The 21,729-nt window shown below is 38.2% G+C and overlaps 1 protein-coding gene across 4 annotated transcripts in view; it reads left to right on the top strand.

Moving 5' to 3' along the window:
- INVS (inversin) overlaps positions 1-21,729 on the top strand; it is a 153,863-nt gene that overhangs the window by 94,475 nt on the left and 37,659 nt on the right. For all 4 annotated transcript variants that reach the window (XM_058672761.1, XM_058672760.1, XM_058672762.1 and 1 more), the window contains 6 exons: positions 504-684; positions 3,167-3,276; positions 6,504-6,675; positions 10,923-11,078; positions 11,445-11,674; positions 15,396-15,502. In XM_058672761.1, the coding sequence (XP_058528744.1) occupies positions 504-684; positions 3,167-3,276; positions 6,504-6,675; positions 10,923-11,078; positions 11,445-11,674; positions 15,396-15,502 (956 nt within the window). The remainder of the gene's footprint in view (positions 1-503; positions 685-3,166; positions 3,277-6,503; positions 6,676-10,922; positions 11,079-11,444; positions 11,675-15,395; positions 15,503-21,729) is intronic.

The following is a 21,729-nucleotide window of genomic DNA, read 5'->3' as shown; positions in this document are numbered from 1 at the left end:
GAAAAAAGAAAGCAAGAATAACCCCAATATCCCTCTGTAAGAGAGTGGATAGCTGAACTGTGGTTTATTCATATACCTGCAGAAATGAACTAAAGCCAGCATAGATACCCAAAAGTATTGTGTTGAAATAAGTTACCTAAGAACATAAATACTACCATAATGAAAATATTGAAAGCACACATACAAAACGTATGTATTATTTGTGAATGTCTTGATATATACAAAAGTGCAGAACATACAGCTGTAGCTGAACCCAAAACAGGTACAAAAGCACATTAGGCATGATATTGACTCCTGTTTGGTCTGGATAAGCACTGTGCAATGTTCTCATATTTGTTTCTGCAATTGAAAGTGAAAAAAAACTTAAGAATTAGACCACATACTTTTTTTTACATTTATTACTCATGCTGATAGAGAATGTAGATTACTTGCTAAGAAATTTGTTCAGTTAATGCTTATGCCAAGCTTAATTCATCAAGGAATGTCTGGTTCCTTTGAAACAGGATGCTGCTCCAACAGAGTCTTTACTGAACTGGCAAGACTATGAGGGTCGGACACCTCTTCACTTTGCAGTTGCTGATGGAAATGTGACAGTGGTTGACGTCTTGACCTCCTATGAAAGCTGCAATATCACATCTTATGATAATTTGTTTCGAACCCCACTTCACTGGGCAGCTTTGTTAGGTAAGTTGTATATAAAACAAAGATCCAGCAATAGGAGGAACCGAGTGTAGGAAGATTTCTGACTTCTCTTCCCCTCTGGTTTCCACATCCTTTTTAATTATTTTAATTTAGAATTGACATATTGAATGATTTTGTAAAATAAACCCCTCTATTTTATGCTTATATTTTAGTAACAGGAGGTGCTGTCTTATAAAATTGGTTTTAATTACAACATTCTCTCATAATTTTTACTATAAATGTAGTAAGCAACTGCCTATATTTTTGAAGAGAGCACTTTAGTTTCATGCGTATGCTAATATCATATTTGATTTTCTGACCTGGGTAACTTTTTAATGTGAGAGAACATATATGTTTGTATTGTTTGTTTTTGTGTTAGATTTTTGAGGGAAATTGAATAGTTTTAAAGATAATAATTCAACTCTTTTTTCCCTGATATCCTGATTTTTTAATAGTATTTTCAGTTTTTACTATTACGCTTTTTGAAGATTTGTGATATTTATTTGAAAGGCAGAGTTACAAACTGACAGGGGGAAGCAAAGAGATCTTACTGGTTCATTCCCAAATAGCTGGAAATTCAGCCAGAGCTGAGTCAGACAAAGACCAAGAGACTGGAACTTCTTCCAGGTCTCCCAGTGGGTGCAGGAGACCACGCACTTGGAGCATCTTCTGCTGCTTTCCCAGGTGCAGTAGTAGGGAGCTGGATCAAAAGTGAAGCGTCTGGGACTTAAACAGATGCCCACATGGGTTGCCAGCATTGCAAGTGGCAGGTTTATTGGATATACCTCAACATCAGCCTCCAGATTTTTTCTTAGTTTGGGGGATTATGTTTCCTGTTTGCTTTGTTTTATGCTTTCTGCTGTTTGTACTAGGAATGGTAGTACCATTGGTAGTATCTAATTGCCTAATGCTTTAGAAAGGCTTCTGAGATTCTATCTATATTTCTTTTGTATTTATTACAAAAACCTTTTTTAAGCCTGAGTTAAAGTCATGAGTAAAACTAACACATGTTGATTCTTACCTGTTTGAGAAAAAGAATGAAGCACTGTTTCACACTTGGCTCTGGGAGTAACTGTTAATGTAATCTGGGCTTCCAGTTATTATCTTGGTCATTGTCTTTTTGAATGTGGTTTTTGTTGCATTTAGTTTTATAATCAGATTTACGGTGATTATTTAGATTCCTTTTCAACATCAAGGTGTGTTACTTTTTCCTTTTCTCTAGATTTCAGGCATTCATGGTAAATTTGTCTTCACATTACTAAATTGACTTTTTTGTTCCATCAATTCTGCTTTCTTTCTGTCTCCTCTGTGGATATATTTTAGATGACATTTTTATTTCCTTCTTTCATCCATTTTTCTTTTTATCCCATCCTGTTTTCTTTTCACCTTCTTCTGTTGCCTTTGTATTTTAGTCTCTTTTCTTCTTAGGATATTCTGTTTCTCTTTCATAGAAGCATCTCTTTTTGTACTTAGTCGAGGAAGCCAGATTCCTGAAGTGTTCCTCTGGATCCTTCTGTAGATCATTTTCAGAGGTATGCTCTTTATCTTTAACGACGCTCTTTTTCAGCCTGTCCTGATGTATGTTTTTAGAGTGTCTTTACTAAATGTTTCTCTGTGTTCCTGAAAGAAGAAGAGATGTGTTAAGGGAACTCTATGTATAGTTTGCCTTTGATCCTGCCTTTGAATTATGGAGAACTGCATCTTAAACCATGTTTGCAGAACCTATAACTGAGCAGAATGGCCATGCAGATTTCTTTTTCTGCCTGGCTTCCATGCAGTGTGTGCTTGCTAATGCATCATTGCCCAGTGCCCCAGAGCATTGAAGCAATAGAGTGAATGAAATCCATGCTTCCTACATATATGATGACCAGGTTCACTCATTCTTGGTCTTTTCTACAGTTCTTCACTGGTGAAAACCACCTTTTCCAGAATGCTCTGCAAAGTATTGTCCTAGCAACTACCTCATAACACCTTTTTTGTCCTGGAATTTGAGATCAATGCCTAGATGTTAAAAGACTGAAAGATGGAGTTAGAGGAGATGATTAGGACTCATAAATAAGAGAGATTGTATTGTTTTTCCACCTGAAGAGAGCAGTGTGCAATTCTAAGTGTCTTGGGCAGTGGACCCCTGAGAACAGGGACTGTGAAGGCTAGGAGAGCCTGGCTCTAAAACATATTCTCTTTGTGACATGCACCTTTATCAAGTGAAACCAGGGAATTGCAAAGAGATAATGATACCTACTGTAGTTTTCTTTTTCTTTCAGTCTGGCAGTTATTAATGTTGTTTACTTCCTGTCTGAAGTACTAGGTTCTTGCTGTTTTCACTTCTACCTTGTCTTAGTAGTCTAGTGAGTTTAGAAGAGGTAGCAGTGGTACTGTTAGGCAGAAACCATTTTGAATATTTCATTATGGTCTTCTTTTAAATTCATTATAAATTGATTAGTTCCTTTGTGTATGATAACTACTTGGTTGTGTCTGGTTTCAGGCCATGCGCAGATTGTCCATCTCCTTTTAGAAAGAAATAAGTCTGGAACTATCCCATCTGACAGCCAAGGTGCAACACCCCTGCATTATGCAGCTCAGAGTAACTTTGCTGTAAGTAAAACAAGGCAATTCTTTTTTTCCAACTAAATTTTTTATTTTGTTATGGTTGTGGAATTATATGAAGTTAGAAGAAGTCATACAGCAAGAGTCTATCTACCCTTCACCCAGTTATTCTAACAGTAGCATTTAGGGCAATATAAACAAATTAACATTAGTATAATCTACCCATCTTTTTCAGATTTCACCAGTTTTACATGTACTCATTTGTCTGGATTTGTATTAAAATTATTCTTAACAGTGGCTCATGCTGTTCAGTCTGATGCAAGTGACAGAGTTTTTGTAAAATTATATGAAGCTTTTATTTTAACTTTCATTTTATCATTTTGTTGTATGCTAAGTAAATATACTTCATCTTTTTTGTTACTTACTTTTATGACACTAAAGACATCTTTACTGTTCAGCAGTCTTTAGTTGCCCTAAAAGCAGTATGACAAAGCTGTACTCCTGATTGTGCAGTTTGCTAGTTGTGTATTACATAATTTTCTCAGAGTTAATCTCCTCATATGCAAAATGTGGGTAATTAACACCCTTTCTTCTAGGATAATTGTAAATCTCAAAGCAAATGTATACCAGGGGCCTACTGTAGTTCTTGGCATATGCAAGTTTTCAAAAAATTAAACGTATTCTAATTATTACTACTTTGACAGCTGTTTTTGATACAGCTGAAAAAACAAAGACATGAATTACTTCCAAAAATAATGAATATTACCAATAACTCTCCTTGCAGCTTGTAGTAGTTTAAAAGCATTTTTTCATCTTTTACTTGTTCGAAGTTGTACTGTCAAGGCTACACCAGCTACCTGATTCCAAATGGTCACCAAGACCCAGAGATTCGTCCAAAGAGACATTCATTAAAGTGGTCATAGTTGATTTTGCTTCCTTCAACACAGGTGTGCATAGGGAACACCTTGGATTCATTAAATTATGACACTGTCATCTGTAAAGTATTAGTGATCTTAATAACCTCTCCAGATGTTCTACCAAATATTTAGATTGCTGTTATTTCTACAGCTTTCTTACTGTAGTATCCAGAACAAAGATGGCTACAGTTCTGGTTGACATTTCTAAGCAGTTTATCTTCTGTTATTTCCCTGCGTCTCAGAAAGATACAAAGTAGTATTTTGAGGAGGAGCTTTTCTTATCACAAATAGATTTTTAAAATTCACTTGGTCTTGTCTGGTCAATCTGTGGAAATTAGAACTCTATAATTTAACACAAGTCTATAGGACAGGTGATGTTATCTCAATTACATATTTAAAAAAAACTCTGGGCCCGGCATGATAGCGTAGTGGTTAAGATCCTTGCCTTGAACACACTGGGATCCCATATGGGCGCCGGCTCTAATCCCGGCGGCCCTGCTTCCCATCCAGCTCTCTGCCTGTGGCCTGGGAATGCAGTCGAGGACGGCCCAAGACTTTGGTACCCTGTGCCCACTTCATCCGAGGAGTCTCCTGGCTTCGGATTGGCTCAGCTCCAGCCATTGCAGTCGCTTGGGGAGTGAATCATTGGACGGAAGATCCTCTTTGTCTCTCCTCTTTGTATATCTGCCTTTCCAATAAAAATAAATAAATCTTTAAAAAAACTAAACTTCCAAAGGTAAAATGAAATATCATGACCTTGAACACCGGTCTTAGACTCGAAATTTAACAAATTGCAAATACCAGAGCCAAACTAACTGCACTAATGGGAGTAAGAAACAAGTGGGAAGACATTGTAAACAATTATCCCAAGAAATGCTTCCTTTGCCTAATAATAAAAAAAAAATGAAATACAGGAAAAAAAGAAGAAAAACAATGACAAAAACTATAGAAACATCCCTCTTCCCCCAGAGGCATGCCTGAATGTGTATGTGTGTGTGTGTCTGCATGAAAATTGTCCAAGACAGACTGAACAAGTCTGTGGTACATACTGGCATACATGGGAGCCAGGGTAGGGGGCAGGCCTGTTGGGGTTATGGGGAGTCGCCCCAACTAGGCTGCAGCTCCCACTGGTTGGCGGGAGGACCGAGTATGAAGTGGGCAGGATTGCGCTGGACTGCAACAACCATTGGTCCCCGTGGAAGACAGGACTAGAAACAGAACCGACCCAGCAATTCCAACAACTAGCATGTGCATAAGCTGATTGGGGCGACAGACTGTGCCAGACCTTGTACTGGCAAGCACACACAAGAACCAGGTCTGGGAACACCTCAGGCCAAGTTTCTTTGGAGATCCCTCCAACTGAACTACTAATCTCAGAACCCCAACCATGAAGAGACTATGTCAGCCAGTGGATTCTGAAGAGATTTCATCATGCTTGGAATGGCTAGATTGGCAGCAATTCAGAACTGTTGAACTATCAAAACTGCTTGAGCAGGACCCTCAGAGCACGCCTCACTCACATCAGGGACCTGGGATGGGTGGGAGGCTGGGTGGGACTTTTCCCTTTGTTTCTCCCCTAACCCCAGGAAAAAAAAATATATTAGTGTGGAAACAGTGTTATTACCCACTTTCCTGTAGCCCTTGAGCCTTTGTACCCTAATCAACTATGTAAAGATTATCAAAATTAAGAAAGTAATTCATTAATTAGTTTTTTTTTTAAGTGTCCAAGAAAACATGTTTTTTAAAGGTTATTTTGTTGTTGTTGTTGTTTGGAAGGCAGAGTTACAGAGAGAGAGAAGAAGAAGATCTTCCATTTACTGGTTCATTCCCTAAATGGTGACAACCTTCAGGGCTAAGCCAGGCCACACCAGAAATCAGGAGCTTCTTTTGGGTCTCCCAAGGGTGAAGGGGCCCCAGGACTAGGGTTATCCCCTACTGATTTCCCAGGTACATTAGCAAGGAGCTGGATTGGAAGTACAGCTCCTGGGACTTGAACCAGTATTATAGGCAATGGTTTAACCATTTATGGCACAACACCAGCCCCAAGAAAACATATTTTAGTGTTCATCATGACGTTGAATAGTATTGAGTCTTTTGTTACTTCACCAGTGACTTCACCCTCAAGTTTAATTGAGGATGGTCATTTACATTTTTTTTATGTTTAAAAGACACTTTTAAAGTATTACAGAGTCTACTGCCAATATAGGACAGAGGACTACTGTTGTCAGCAGAAATTGTGGCATTCATACAAAGATGTAAATACCTTTCTTGTCAGTGAAAGTCACATACAGTAGTGGCTTCATTACCATAGAACATGATCCCTATAGTCTCAATTTTTTTAATGAAATTTTCTTACAGGAAACAGTTAAAGTGTTTTTAAAACATCCTTCAGTGAAAGATGATTCAGACCTTGAAGGAAGAACATCTTTTATGTGGGCCGCTGGCAAAGGCAGTGATGATGTCCTTAGGACCATGCTGAGTTTAAAATCTGACATTGATATTAACATGACAGACAAATATGGAGGCACAGGTAAGAAATGGTGGACAGATTCTGTTTATTTTCATTCCAGCTGTAAATCTAGATGATGCTGTAACGTTTACAAAGTACTAACCTGAAATCCTTGTTCCTAATTCTGATCTGTTTAAGTTTAATCTGCACCTTGTCAGTTTGGATTTTCCAGGCTATTCACTTCAAAGGCCTTATTTCTTCCAAGCTTTGTGGCTAAAATTAGTATTTGTTTAAAACTTTGATTTCTCTCTGATATAGAAACTCTTCTGGTCTTGTATGTTTTTGTAAAAACATAAACCTATACTTTAAAATCATGCCTGTATGGTAATTATTGTATTTTCAAAAGTTTAGAATTATGTTTCACAGAATACATTGTTCTGTGTATGTTCTTGTGAGTCTGATTTGCTATGATCTTTCCTCAGATTTGAGTAGCACTGCTGCATCCTGAATCTCCCACATTAGAGATAGGTTGGCATGTCAATAGTGACTTAAAAGCTTCAAGTCTTCTATCAAGAGCTTTCAGAAGATGCTTTAATAAAAAAAAAGGTTAACAACTCAACTTTTTGTTTAAGATTTGTTCATGTTTATTTGAAAGGCAGATTTTTAAGACAGGAGAGACAGAGAGGGAAAGATCTTCTGTCCACTGGTTCACTCACTAAATGGCTGGAACTTAGCCAATCTGAATCCAGCAGCCATAAGATAGGTCTCCCATGCATGTCAAGGGTCCCAAAGCTATAGGCATTATCCTCTGCTTTCCCAGGCCATATGCAGACTCCTGGATGGGAAGTGGAACAGCTGGAACACAAACCAGCACACATATCAGATACTGGCACTTGCAAGGTGGAGAGTCTCCAAAGAGAATGAAGCAAGCAGAAGAAAGACTCTCAGAATTGGCAGATATTTCCTGTCATCGGGGGAAGCAAACAAAAAGCTGGAAGCAGAGCTGGATCAGGCAAAAAAAAGTATTCAAGAATTGAAAGACACTATTAAGAGGCCAACTATAAGAGTTATGGGAGTCCCAGAGGGTGCAGAAAGAGAAGCTGAGTTTGCAAATGTATTTAATGAAATAATAAAGGGAAATTTCCCTAATCTAGAGAAAGAATTGGGAAACAACATCCAGGAGGGGCACAGAACTCCCAACAGGCTTGATCAAAAGGCAATCTTCACCATGACACATGATCATCAAGCTCTCTTCAACTGAACACAAGGAAAAGATCCTTAAATGTGCACGTGAAAAAACTCAGTTGACATATAAAGGAATACCAATTAAACTCACAGAAGATCTCTCACAGGAAACTCTATAGGCAAGAAGAGAATGGAGTGACATATTCAAGATTCTAAAAGAAAAAAATTGTCAGCCTAGGATAACATATCCAGCAAAGCTTTCTTTTGTCTTTGAAAATGAAATAAAATTCTTCCACAGTAAAGAAGAGTTAAAAAAATTTGCCTCTTCCAAACCTGCCCTACAAATGATACTTCAAGATGTTCTCTTGACAGAGAAGAGGAATAACACCCACCAAAACCAAAGGCAAATGGGAAGAACATCCCAGTAAAATGACAACAGAAGACTAAACCAATGAACAACCCATTCCTAAAATGACAGGACCAAAGTACCACCCATACACATAAACTCTGAATGTAAATGGCTTAAGCGCAATCAAACGTCATAGATTAGTAGACTGGATTGAAAAACAAAACCCATCTATTTATTGTCTAGAAGAGACACACTTCACCAACAAAAACCAGCGGAAACTGTATCGCATGGGTTTTGATGTTTTCTGTTAGTTTCATCTCTTCAAAACACTTTCTTCTGATTAAATCATTCAGTGACTCGTAGATCATGCACTAGCATAATTTTCTTCAATAAGGTTCTTGATTTTCATTTCTTCAGTTACGTATTAATCATTCAGTAGCATGTTATTTAACTTCATGGTGGTGTTAATTTCTTTTTTCTTCCTGATGTTGATTTTATTTTGTGGCTTTTCATTTAAGGGGATGTATAGTAGCTGTGTAATGGAGACTGTCATATCTAGTAACGTGTCATTTAACTTCATGGTATTGTGAATTTCCATTTTTCTTTCTATTGTTGATTTTGTAATATGACTTTTCATTTAAGGGGACGTACAGTAGCTGTGAAATGGAGACTAACATATCCAGATGTGAGGATACAATGTAGTATGCATTTCTACTTCCAGACAGAGATGGACTTACAATGAAACTGTTTACTATATCTTGACAATAGGATTCTGGAGACTCTGCCATTGTCCTCACCCGCAATGATGGACATATGACTGTGTATGAAGAACTATACTTTAGTAATGATATAGAGGAACTGGGGGGGAGGAATTGGGGCTGGGATAAGGAAAATACTAGGAGCCAATGGAACTGTATCATAAAATGATAGAAATAATAATAATAATAATAAAATGTAGAAAATAAAGTGACTAGGAACATTTCCAAAAAAAAGACACAAGATTTTGTTTTTGTTTTTTATCATTCAGTGGCAACTTGAACATATCTGCCTTGTGTAGTATTTCTTAATTTCATATTAGAAAGAGGAAAATCACATCCCAACAAGGTGACATAACAAGTTTCTCAGTGCAAACTTTTTTAATTTACAGAAACATACTAAAAGCCATTTGTACCTACCTATTGTCATAAAAGATCTTGTCTGCCAAAACTGTTGATGTACCTAATAATCTCCTTTAATACCAACACCACCACACCACCGCACCTTAAAATTTATTTTGCAGCAGGATATAAACAAAATTTATTTTATAAGAAATACTAAATCATTTGAAAGTATTTCTTTATCAGAGTTTCATAGCAGATCTCAAGTTTCCTACAGGAAATGCTGTGCACGCATTGGACATTGACTTTACAAATTATCTCAACAGTTCATTTTTTTCTGCAGTTCCCATTAACATGTGGTCTGCTATTTACCATTAACATTGTCTTTTGGTTAACTTTTTCTTGTATTGAGACAAGATGTGGGCAAAGACAGTTGCATCCTTTGCGCTGGGAGTGCCTTTCTGGTGTGCACTAGGGTTGGGGTTCAGACATAATTGCTTGATCATTTCATTAGCTATTGGGTTCTTTTTTCTGTGAGGATTTTGTTATACATCAGAGATGCTTTTTTGTCATTTCTCTTCTGTGAAGATGAGCTCCTTTTTATAGGTTTGTACTTTTCCTACCATTAAGAAGATACTTTTTAAATAAGATTTGTCTATTTGGGGCCCAGTGTGGTATCTCAGTGGCTAAAATCCTCACCTTGCATGTGCTGGGGCACTGTTAAGTATCCCAGCTGCCCCACGTCCCGTCCAGCTCCCTGCTTGTGGCCTGGGAAAGCAGTCTAGGACAGCCCAGTGCTTTGGGACCCTGCACCTGCGTGGGAGACCTGGAAGAAGCTTCTGGTTCCTGGTTCTGGATCAGTTCAGCTCCAGCCATGATGGTCACTTGAAGAGTGAATCAGCATTAAAGGCGAGGACTTTAGCTGCTAGGCCACCATGCCAGGCCCTAGAATTACATCTTTATTTATTTATTTATTTTTGTTGTTGTTGTTGTTTTATGATACAGTTTAATAGACATTGGGGTCTCCTGTCCCCCTCCCCAAGTTATCTCTTCTCCTTTCTGTTCTACCCTCCAGACTTACAGTGGGTGTCTTTCCTGAATTCTCACAAATCCATCATACTGTCACTGAGCTGTCTCCCAACAGTGTAGAAGATTATCAGTCATTTTGTTGTGAATCCATCCCTGTAGTGCATGCATGAGTATTTCTCTCTCTTTCCAGCTATGTACATATTAATTTTCACTACATTTCCCTCCAAAATGTTTGTTTTTATTGGAAAGGCAGATTTACAGAGAGAAGGAGAGACAAATGGAAAGATCTTCTATTCAGTCCCCAATTGGTCGCCATGGTTGGAGCTGAGCCAGTCCAAAGCAAGGAACCAGTTTGGAACCAGGAGCCAAGAAGTTCTTCCAGGTCTCCCATGTGGTGCAGTGTCCCAAGGCTTTGGGCCATCCTCTGCAGCTTTTGAAGGCCATAAGCAGGCAGCTGGGCAAGAATTGGAACAGCCAGGGCACAAACTGGCACCCATAGGAGATGTCCGTGTTTGTAAGTGGAGGATTAACCAATGGAGCCATCACACCAGTCCTAAGAAGAGACTTCCACCAATAACAAATTGTGAATTCCCATTCAAATAAAAATAATAAGAATAAAGTCAAGTCATTATTTGAAAGTTTGTCATTTTTTCTTACTTCCCTTTTAGCTTTACACGCAGCTGCCCTTTCCGGCCACGTCAGCACTGTGAAGTTATTATTGGAAAACAATGCTCAAGTAGATGCTGTTGATGTCATGAAACATACTCCACTTTTCCGAGCCTGTGAGATGGGACACAAGGATGTGATTCAGACACTTATCAAAGGTTAGTTCATAGAGGACTCTCAGAAGGTAGGGATATTTGCATGGTCTGTCTGCAATAAAGCTTTAAGTGGCAAACAACCATGTAACACAGGCAGAAAGCTGAAGGGAAGAACACCCAACTCAGGAACCTCCAGTTCTATTTGTAAATTTACCCACTGGTAGTGGTTTGGTTTTCGAAAAGTCACTGTGCCTGCTTATCTTCCATTTTATGTCAAAGAGGAGTGATTTCTTTACTTGCCGTATCTATCTTAAAATATGAAGTGGACATTGCATATGTGGGAGCATTTATATAAAATAAACAATTTAATTTCTGTTCTTTTTGTTAAGTGCTACATAAAACATTTTCATTATATTTTTGCTTTCCCAGGTGGTGCAAGAGTAGACCTGGTTGACCAAGATGGGCATTCACTTTTACATTGGGCAGCACTAGGTGGCAATGCTGACGTTTGCCAGATATTGATAGAAAACAAGATCAATCCAAATGTGCAAGATTATGCAGGAAGAACCCCGTTACAGTGTGCTGCATATGGAGGATATATCAACTGCATGGCAGTGCTCATGGAAAATAACGCAGACCCTAATATTCAAGACAAAGAGGTAGACATTCTGAGTCTTTCTGTATCAAATTAGTTCCATAGTAGTTAGAGCATTCCTTATTTGTGGTAAACTCAAGTGACACAACAGCTTTCCAAATGAAGAGATTGCCTACATGCCTATTAATTTTGATTCTTCTCTGTCTGTGTTCTTTTTTGGTCCTCATCCATATCTATAGATAATTTAATAGTCCTAGACTAAATTGGGAATAATTTTTACCTTTTGTAAAAGATGCACATGGTATGTGTACTTGAGCATAATTACAATTTTACCTAAAATTAGCATCATTTTCACCATATTTATATCTTTTTTTTTCATGATCAAGGAGTCTAATATGCCAAAGTCCTAAGAGCTTTATGTTTAACAGCTCATTCAGTTTTCATTCAATGCTAAAGTTACTACTGTTTTTCCTATTTTATAGATGAGGAAATTGAAACTCATGAAGTTTAGATACTGCGTGAATAGTGCTGGAAAGTTAAATTATCACACACAATGTTGAAATAATCATCTCTGTGACTTACTTTTCTTCTTTTAAACCTCAGAATAATTTCCCCTAAGTGATATCACTGAAGCAAAGTAACAAATGGTAGATAAACATGATTATGAGACTACCAAACAGGCTTCTTAATGATAATTATTAACCTGTACTTTTCTCAGTTATGTAATAATGTATCGATTTATTTCAACGTAGCAAGTAGATTTTTTGTTGGTTTAGTTATTTAATTCTCTTTTGAAGATTTATTATTTGTTTAAAAAAGCTAGAGAGAGAGAGAGAGAGCGAACAGGAAAAACACAGAGAAAGAGCTTCCATCCACTGGTTCACTTTCCCAAATGGTTGCAGCAGCCAGAGCCATACTGCTCTGAAGCTGGGAACCAAGAGCTTCCTAAGATCTCCCGTGTGGGTGTAGGGGCCCAAGGCCTTGAGGCATCCTTCACTGTTTTCCCAGGCCACCAGCAAGGAATTGGATTGGAAGTGGGGCAGCTGGGAACATGAACTGGAATGCATTTGGGATGCCAGTGCTGCAGGTTGAGGATTGGCCTGTTACCCCATTGTACCAGTTCCAAATTATTAATTCCTTTTTTTAAATTTGAAGTTTTTTGATGTTGATTACATAGTTGAGAGGGATGCATACCCGTGTGGGCCTCCAATCAGGATTGGGAGGTTCGAGGTATGGGAGAAAGTGGCCAGACAAATGTTTCATTTCTTTCTTTTTTTTCTCCAGTGTCAGTATATGTTCATCAAGATTGTTACTATATGTAAACATAAATTAAACATAATTTAAAATTATGAAGCATGATCCTTGTCCTTATATTATTTACAATACAACTTTTTGAAAAGATTTATTTGAGAGAATGATTGAAAGAACGACCTTCCCTTCCGCAGTTCATTTCTGAAATGCCTATAACAGCCAGGGCTGGGCCAGGCCAAAGCCAACAGCCAGCAACTGCATCGTGGTCTCATGGTGGGCAGGCACATGCTTGAACTATCATCTGCTGCCTCCTGGAATGTGTTGTAGCAAGAAGCAAAATAATGAAGACCTGAAAAGGGAATCTAGTATAAGATGGAGTGTCCCAAGCAGGGGCTTAACCCACTGCACAAGAAAACCAAATTATCATTTATACAGCCCTCTATATTTAACCAAGTTGCTAATTTTGTATGTAGACAACATAGAGCTAAAATTCACTTTACAATTGCATTTAAGCTGTTTTACAGTTCTATACACTAGGCTATTTCCTAGGCCTACTAATTTTTGTGTGCATTGATTGGATTATCTACAGAAACAATCATGGTATCTGGAACATAATGCTTTGATTTCTTCATTTCTAGTTCTTAGGACTTTATTTCTTTATCTTAGATTATTGGACAAGCTAGGATCTCCAATGTAATGGTGTATAGGATTGATTATAGTTTGCATCCTTAATTCCTTAAGTCGTTCTGACTTTTCGGAGCACAAGTTTCCAGTGTTTTACCACTGAGTGTGGTATTTCCTAAGAATTTTCTTACATTTCTCTTTGCTAAGAATTTTGCAGAATCATACCCAGGTTAATGTCAAATAATATTAATCACAAAGAGACAATATATTGTTAAGCATGTTTTGTACAAACACAACTCTAGCTGTGTTCTATCAGTTTAAGTTATGCTTTCATTGTAGTCCACTTCAAATATTTTAAATTGATATTTTATTTACTGTATTGACCGATAGATTATTTATAACTGTATTCTCTCATTATTTTTTGAGTTGATTGTATGAGTATCCAATTGGTACTGTAACAATTTGTTACAAATTGAGTTAAAACAACACAAATTTGTTATCTTGCCGTTCCACATGTCAGGAGTCCAATATGGGTCTTACTGGGCTAAAAAGTCAAGTTGTTAGCAAAGCTGCATTTCTTTTGGAGATGCAAGAGAGAGTTTATTTCTTAACTTTTCCAGCTACTAGAGGATACCAACATTCCTTGGCTCATGTCCCCATTCCTTCTACTTCAAAGCCTCAATGGCTGCTTGACTTTCTTATATTGTATTACTTTGACTCTAACTCTCTTTTCCTCCATCTTTTGTTTGTAAAGACGGTTATTATTGTGTCAGGCCTCCATGGATAGTGGAGACTAATTTCCCCATCTCAAGATCTAGTGATTAGCAACCTTATGCACATATTCACAAGTTCCATGGATTGTAATGTGAATACCTTTGCTGGGGAGCATTATTCTTGGGGAGTTCTTTATGGCCCAGGATATGATTAACTTTGACACAAAATTGTACATTTGAAAAAACTAATAATTTTGTCTCTGTTGAACACAGTGGTCTATATACCACTTGGGGAAAATCCTTACAGTGTCTCGTTTAGATCTCCTGTCTTTGTATTCTATAAACGATTATGAAAAATATTTTGAGGACCTGGTGTGTTGGCTATGTGGCTAAATCCTCACCTTGCCCACACTAGGATAAAATATGGGTGCCGGTTCATGTCCCAGCTGCCTCACCTCCCATCCAGCTCCCTTCTTATGGCCTGGGACAGCAGTGGAGGGTGGCCCAAAGCCTTAGGACCCTACACTCACATGGGAGACCTGGAAGAAGTCCTAGCTCCTGGCTTTGAATCAGCTCAGCTTTGATTCTTAGGGCCACTTGGGAAATGAACCAGTGACTGAAGATCTTTCTGTTTGTCTCTCCTTCTCTCTGTAAATCTGCCTTTCCAATAAATATTTTTAAAAGTGTTGAAACTGTCCACTTTCATTATCAGTTTGACTATCTAGTTCTTCTTTATCTTTGGTCTTTAACTAAAAGCTGTGTTATTAGGTGGCTAGAGTTTAGGATTGTAATATTTTTCTCTTTGACTTATTCAACAAATAATCTCTATTATTCATGACATTACAGTTATTTAATTTAGTCATTGAAATTTAGTGATCTATGGAATTTTACTCAACTTGGGTTTACATTATGTTTCCCCCTAATTTGCATCAGGTTTCGCATTTTTGGTTGAAATGTTACATATGTGATACCAAATCTTTCTCAGATATCATCTCTAATACTATATGTTGCCCCTTAACATGGTATTAATTATGATCAGTTGGGTTAGACCATTAGTTTACCCCACTGTGTGCTTACCCCCTTTTTGTAGGTAAGCCATTTAGATAGAGAATTGTTTGTAACTTTGAGTTAGCCTAAATGATCACATGTTCAAATATGCTTACTCCTGGTGTACTTGACTTCTGTTCATGCCTTCAGGGAAGAACAGCTTTGCATTGGTCCTGTAACAACGGGTACCTTGATGCCATTAAGTTGCTGCTAGACTTCGCTGCTTTCCCTAATCAGATGGAAAACAACGAAGAGAGGTAAGCTGTTGTTTAAAAAAAAAAGTATGCTATTCATCTCACTTCCTTTTTACTAGATTTTTTTATATGAATCCTAGGCATTAGTCCAGGAATAATAAATATATGGAAACTTTAGCCTAAGAAATCCAGACGCAAAAGAAATGAGCTAACATTCAATGCAGCATTGATTTATAATAGCAAAACCTTATAGCTATTCAGAACTTTAGATGTAGAATTAGTTCACGTTTTGTAGATTATATAATTAGGGTCATCTTCTAGCTTTTGGCTGACATAAGATATTGAAGTCTTGATTCACCAGGATCAGGAGTTTTTTTAGATCAATGATATGTATTAAATATTCAGGTGATTCCCAGGATGAAGGAGATGTTATCAGTGGTCAAAGTGGTGCCACCATGTAGCATAAATACATAAAAAGACACTAAGATGAAAGGTAAGGGTATTATCTAAATACAGACTTCTCAAATGAGATCCACACAAGTTATGCCAGGTTGTTACTCAAGGACCAGACACGATGTGAATTATAAGCAAAGGAGATTCTTGGTGGTCTTGGGTCTAAAAAGGTTCTAGTAATTTGTAGGGAACAGATAAGTCTGTGATCAAATTTCCACACCTGAGCTCCCTCTATCCTAAGTCCATGCCCAACTGATGTGACCCCCTGCTGTGAGCTATCCCCCCCCCCTCCCACCCTCACTCCCATCCTATCAGCAGCCTCCAATTCTTTCTTTCTGTTAGTTCGTGGGAAACTTGACAGAGAATGAAAGACTTCTTTAGGCCCACTGATCCTGCTTTTTAGAACCAACCCCCTCACTATTTATTTCAGAAACTCTCAGTAGGATTACAGAAAACACCACCTTTGCAAGACTAAATAAACATGAGAGAGAAATAAGAACCTGAAGAAGTAGTGATTATTTGTTTCTATAGCTTGTCCAAAATGTTACTATTTACTACCTGTTAATTTTTTAAAGAAAACAATGAGAAAAACTTTTTTTTTCATTTTATTTTATTTTTAAATTTATTTTAATGTTTATTTTCATGATACGGTTCCATAGGTTCATAGGATTTCCTCTTCCAACCTCTCCATTTGCACACCCCACCACTGTTTTCTCCTATATTATTACGATAGTATAGTCTTCCAGCAACAGTCACAAGCCCATCATTCTTCTAAGTGTATCATGACATTGTAGGTATAAATAATGGTAGAGAGTCCAGCAGCCTATTCTCAAGATTCCATTAATAGTTTCATCTGGGAGGGCATCTTTTATTCAGGAGTAGAAGTGCATACTGCATTGTATATTCACTTCTCAATATAATAATGTCCCTTATACAATTCCTCTAAAGGAGTATGTGTATATACATATTTACCTAAATATCAATTGATTTTTTTTATTTCACTTTATGACACAGTTTCTTTCATAGGCTCTGGGATTCCCCCCCAACCCCTTCCCTTGCCCTCCCCCCATGGTGGATTCCTCCACCTTGTTGCAGTAGTACAGTTCAAATCCAGTCATGATTCCTTCATTGCAAGCATGTACCATGCATAGAGTCCAGCATCTTATTGTCCAGATAAATTCAACATTTTCTTGGGGCGACCACCCCTGGTCTGAAAGTAGAGCTGGCAGAATAGCATCCCATCCAATGAAAAGCCACAACATAACATCAACAACAATTCAGAGCATTATGGAGTTAATTGACATGGCATTGAGTGACCAAATGTGGTGGTCACATCCTGTGACTACTTCGTTGACTTCCGAATTTTAGTTTATACGCAGCTGGCTGCTATACACCTTAGAATGGTTATAGGGTCTATTTTGATTTTTATATTTAGCAGTTTATAGTATTGAAGCATAATTTTTACTACACTTGGTGAATTTTAGGATAGTCCAAATCGGCTTATAACTCTAACAAGGCGTATGTTAACAATTGAGGCGCAGAACAGTTTTAGGAGGGGCGTGCAGAGAAATCTTCAATACCTTAGTGAGTAATTAATCTTTGTGCCCTACCTAGTAAGGTATATGTGAGTCCAAGCTAACCGTTTCCTGTCTGGTTCTAAGCTTTCCTTATTGCTCTCTCTCTATCTGATCTAATTTGGCGGCGGGGGGGTGGGGGGGTGCTTCAGCGCAACCCTGATGGTCATTGCAAGAGAGAGTGGGGATCCAAAGTTGGAACTAAGTAAGGACCAGAGAACGCTCCCTTCCCGAGTCCTGAAGGAAGTTTACTGTTCTTCTGTTTCTGCGGATCGCGGTCCTCAGAACTTTTTTTTTTTTTTTTTTGTAATTCAATTCCCATTTATGTTATAAACCTGGAATTTCAGACCTAGGAGACTACGAGACTACTTGAATAAAGGGACTTACTGCTTCCTGGAATAAACATATGTTAATTTCAGACCAGAGGTCAGAGGGGGAAATCCTCCTAACTGCTTGCCAATCTGTAGATAAAGAGACTCATGTAATGTTTCATTAGCAACATGCCTGATGGACAGATGTCAGAACTTGGCACTGCTTTTTACGCTTATTGACATTCTTGTTTAAGTATTCTACTCATTCCATCAGATCATTCCCACATGGCAAGTCCCATTGTGTCCTATCTCTTGTCTTTATCTGCATTGTTTCTTGGCTGGTTACCATCAATGTAGTGCTGATTTTTACTCATCGTGCATTGACACGAACCAGCTAATGCACGCTGTGTAGACATCATTTTTGCCACCTTCTGCTGGCTTTCAGTCAATATCTGTCTGACAGTCACACTCCAACATTGATGGGAATATTCTCAGTACCTGAATGCTTCTAAATTAAATTGGGATGAAGATTCAATAGTCACTGTTAAAATGTGGTCAGTTGCTTAAACACTAGGTATAAACCTCAATCTTTGAAATTTGTTAGATCTTCAGAATGTCTCTTTGAGTCACAGATTGTCTGCAAATTCTATTTTGAATTAACTGACTATGAAGGAGACATTTTTGGGGAAATTGAGGTGATTTGACCATAAGTGGACATTAGACTTTACCAGGAAAATTGCTAATTTTGCTAGTTGTAATAATGACATTGTAGCTATAACCATATTACTCAGGTGGTATTCTGAAATATGTTTTAAATAATTCAGCAAATGCTATGAATGAAGGGTTGGATAAAGCAAATGTAGCAAAAAATTACTAAGTATATTTCTGATTATCATTAATAGTGGATTAGTATACTTTTGTCTCCACTTTTGTTTATGTTTGGAATTTGTCACAATATAATGTTAAAAATATGTAAGGGGCATTGTTTGATCCAGAAGAAATCTGAGAACTCCGGTTTTTCTCTTTCATTTCCCTTTTCATGGATGAGAAACCAAAAGTTCAGAGAAGGAAGCAGAATGCTCTGTGCCACCTAGGTGCCCTGACTCCTAATCCAACATTTCTTTTTACCTTATTTGTAACTAAAGGCATACTTTGGACCCGTGTTTCAAAAACCAGGTTTTGATAATGCAGCTTGTGTATTACCTGAAAAGCATCATATATTAATAATTTTTTAGATGATCCAGTTTACTAAATGTATATGTTGTTTGCACATTGCTTTTAGACCCTTTTGCTCTATAGAAAAGTTACTTTATTCAGAAATTGATAGATTAGTGGAAGAATTGCTGAACTGAGAGTCCTGTGAGAGCTGTGTTTGAGTCTACATTCTGTACAAACTAGTTTCCTAGTCTTCAGCAAATTGATTACCCTGTCTGGGTTTTTTATTTCTATTGTAAAATGAAAGTGTTGAACCTAGTTACCTCTAAAATTTGGGTTATTCCTGCTATCGTATGAATAATTAACTCTATGATAATATATTCCATTAGAGAGCTTGTAGTAATGAAAGGCATTTGCAGATCTATAGTAATTTTTTTTAAAGTTGTGAATTTATAAAACGCTATATAGGCATGTCTGTTCAACAGCTTCTGCTATCCAAAGAGTAGTGACAAATCAAGCTGTCTTAAATGAGAGGTCATTAATTTCAGATTGTGAGCTCCCCCGCCCCCACAGTTTTCGTATTGAAACAACCAAATCACTCTCATAAGTGAAAACCATTTAAGTCTTACCAATTTGTCTTACAATGAGTGTTAGGTAAATTTTGAAAAGAGATAGATTTATTCTCTATAATCATTGGATGACTTTTTCATACCTAATTATCTATACAATTATCTTCCCCTCACCTCATCAATTAGCTAATTATGTCTTCCTAATACTGTTCTTTTTTAAAAGATTAATTTTTTTTATTTGAAAGGCATATTTTTAAAGAGAGAGAAGGAGGGAGAGAGAGGAAGAGGTCCTCTGTCTGCTGATTCACTCCCCCAAATGGCTTCAAAGACCTGAACTCAGCTGCTACAAAGCTGGGAGCCAGAAGCTTCTTCCCGGTCTCCTCTGTGGTTTTGGGAGCCCAAGGCCTCAGGCCATGGTCCACTGCTTTCCCAGTCTGTAAGCAGGGAGCTGAGTGGGAGCAGCCAGGACATGAACCAGCATCCACATGGTATGCCGGCACTTAGAGGCAGATTAGCCTGTTGCACCACTGCATCAGATGCCCAACCTCCTTACGTTCCTCCCCACCGACACTGCTGATGGCCTGCACTAGTCACAGTCAGCACAGAGAGGCCAGCCGCAGTGGAAACCTTAGGTTGTCACAAATGCTACTTTGAGTCCTATGGAAGTAAGCCCAGTTAAGCAACTGTGGTATTGCAAACCAAGCTGCAGTGTCTGTTATAATAATTATCAACACTGACACTAATTGCTTCCCTTGCGCCACACACACATTTAATAAACATGTTTCACTTTCTATGTATTTTACAGTCTGTGGATAAGTGTTCTGTTTAACAGATGAGGAAAGCTGAGACTTAGAAACACCAACTAAATTGCATAAAGTAACAGTTGTCATTGCCATTGTTTTTTGGTTTTTGGTTTTTTTTAAAGATTTATTCATTTTATTACAGCCAGATATACACATAGGAGGAGAGATAGAGAGGAAGATCTTCCGTCCAATGATTCACTCCCCAAGTGAGCCGCAACGGGCCGGTGCGCGCCGATCCAAAGCCGGGAACCTGGAACCTCTTCCGGGTCTCCCACACGGATTGCAGGGTCCCAATGCATTGGGCCATCCTCGACTGCTTTCCCAAGCCACAAGCAGGGAGCTGGATGGGAAGTGGAGCTGCCGGGATTAGAACCGGCGCGCATATGGGATCCCGGGGCTTTCAAGGCGAGGACTTTAGCCGCTAGGCCATGCCGCCGGGCCCCGCAATTGTTTTTTTTTTAAAGATTTATTTTATTTTTATTACAAAGTTAGATATACAGAGAGGAGGAGAGACAGAGAGGAAGATCTTCTGACCACAATGGCCAGTGTTGTGCCAATCCGAAGTCAGAAGCCAGGAACTTTCTCCAGGTCTTCCACATGGGTGCAGGGTCCCAAAGCATTGGGCTGTCCTAGACTGCTTTCCCAGGTCACAAGCAGGGAGCTGGATGGGAAGTGGAGCTGCTGAGATTAGAACCGGCACCCATATGGGATCCCGGCGCATTCAAGGCAAAGACTTTAGCTGCTAGGCCACGGCGCCGGGCCCACACTGCCATTGTTGAATGGTTGATTTGGGATGCTTGTTTCCTAAACTGTAAATGTTATACTTTTTTGCACTGTTCAAATTCTTAAAAATATGTCATTTTACAAAGTAACTGTTTTTCTTTGAAAGAAAGAAAGCTTGGTGTTTTTTTCCCCATATGATTTTATTTTTATGTGGTCAGATTTATCAATCTTCTGTTATGATTTTGTGTTGTTTAAAGGTTCCGTGATTTCCTCTTGTACTTTCATGTTGTTGTTTTTTTTAATATTAGATCTTTGCTCCATCCAGAATCTGTTTTGGTGTAGGATGTATTACAAGAATCTCTTCCCCCCCCCCCACTACCTAGTTGTCCCTACACTGTTTACTTAATGATTTATCTTTTTTGTGGTAACCAAAGGATTATTCTTATACTCTAAATCTCTCCATTTGGAGGCCCACTTTTTAAAATTTCACTTAAAATTTGTTTATTTGAAAGGCAGAGTTATATATATAAAGAGAGACAGAGAAATCTTTTATCCACTTGTTCACTCCCCCAAATGGCCATAACAGCCAGGACTGGGCCAAATCAAAGCCAGGAACTTTCTCCTGGTCTCCCATGTGGGTGCAGAGGCCTGAGTACTTGGGGCATCCTCAGCTGCCTTCACAAGAGCACTATTAGGGAGCTG

This window comes from Ochotona princeps, chromosome 14, assembly GCF_030435755.1.
Source record: "Ochotona princeps isolate mOchPri1 chromosome 14, mOchPri1.hap1, whole genome shotgun sequence".
Taxonomy (NCBI): Eukaryota; Metazoa; Chordata; class Mammalia; order Lagomorpha; family Ochotonidae; genus Ochotona; species Ochotona princeps.
Note: the sequence above shows the minus strand (reverse complement) of the source record. Positions and strands in the feature narration are given on the sequence as shown.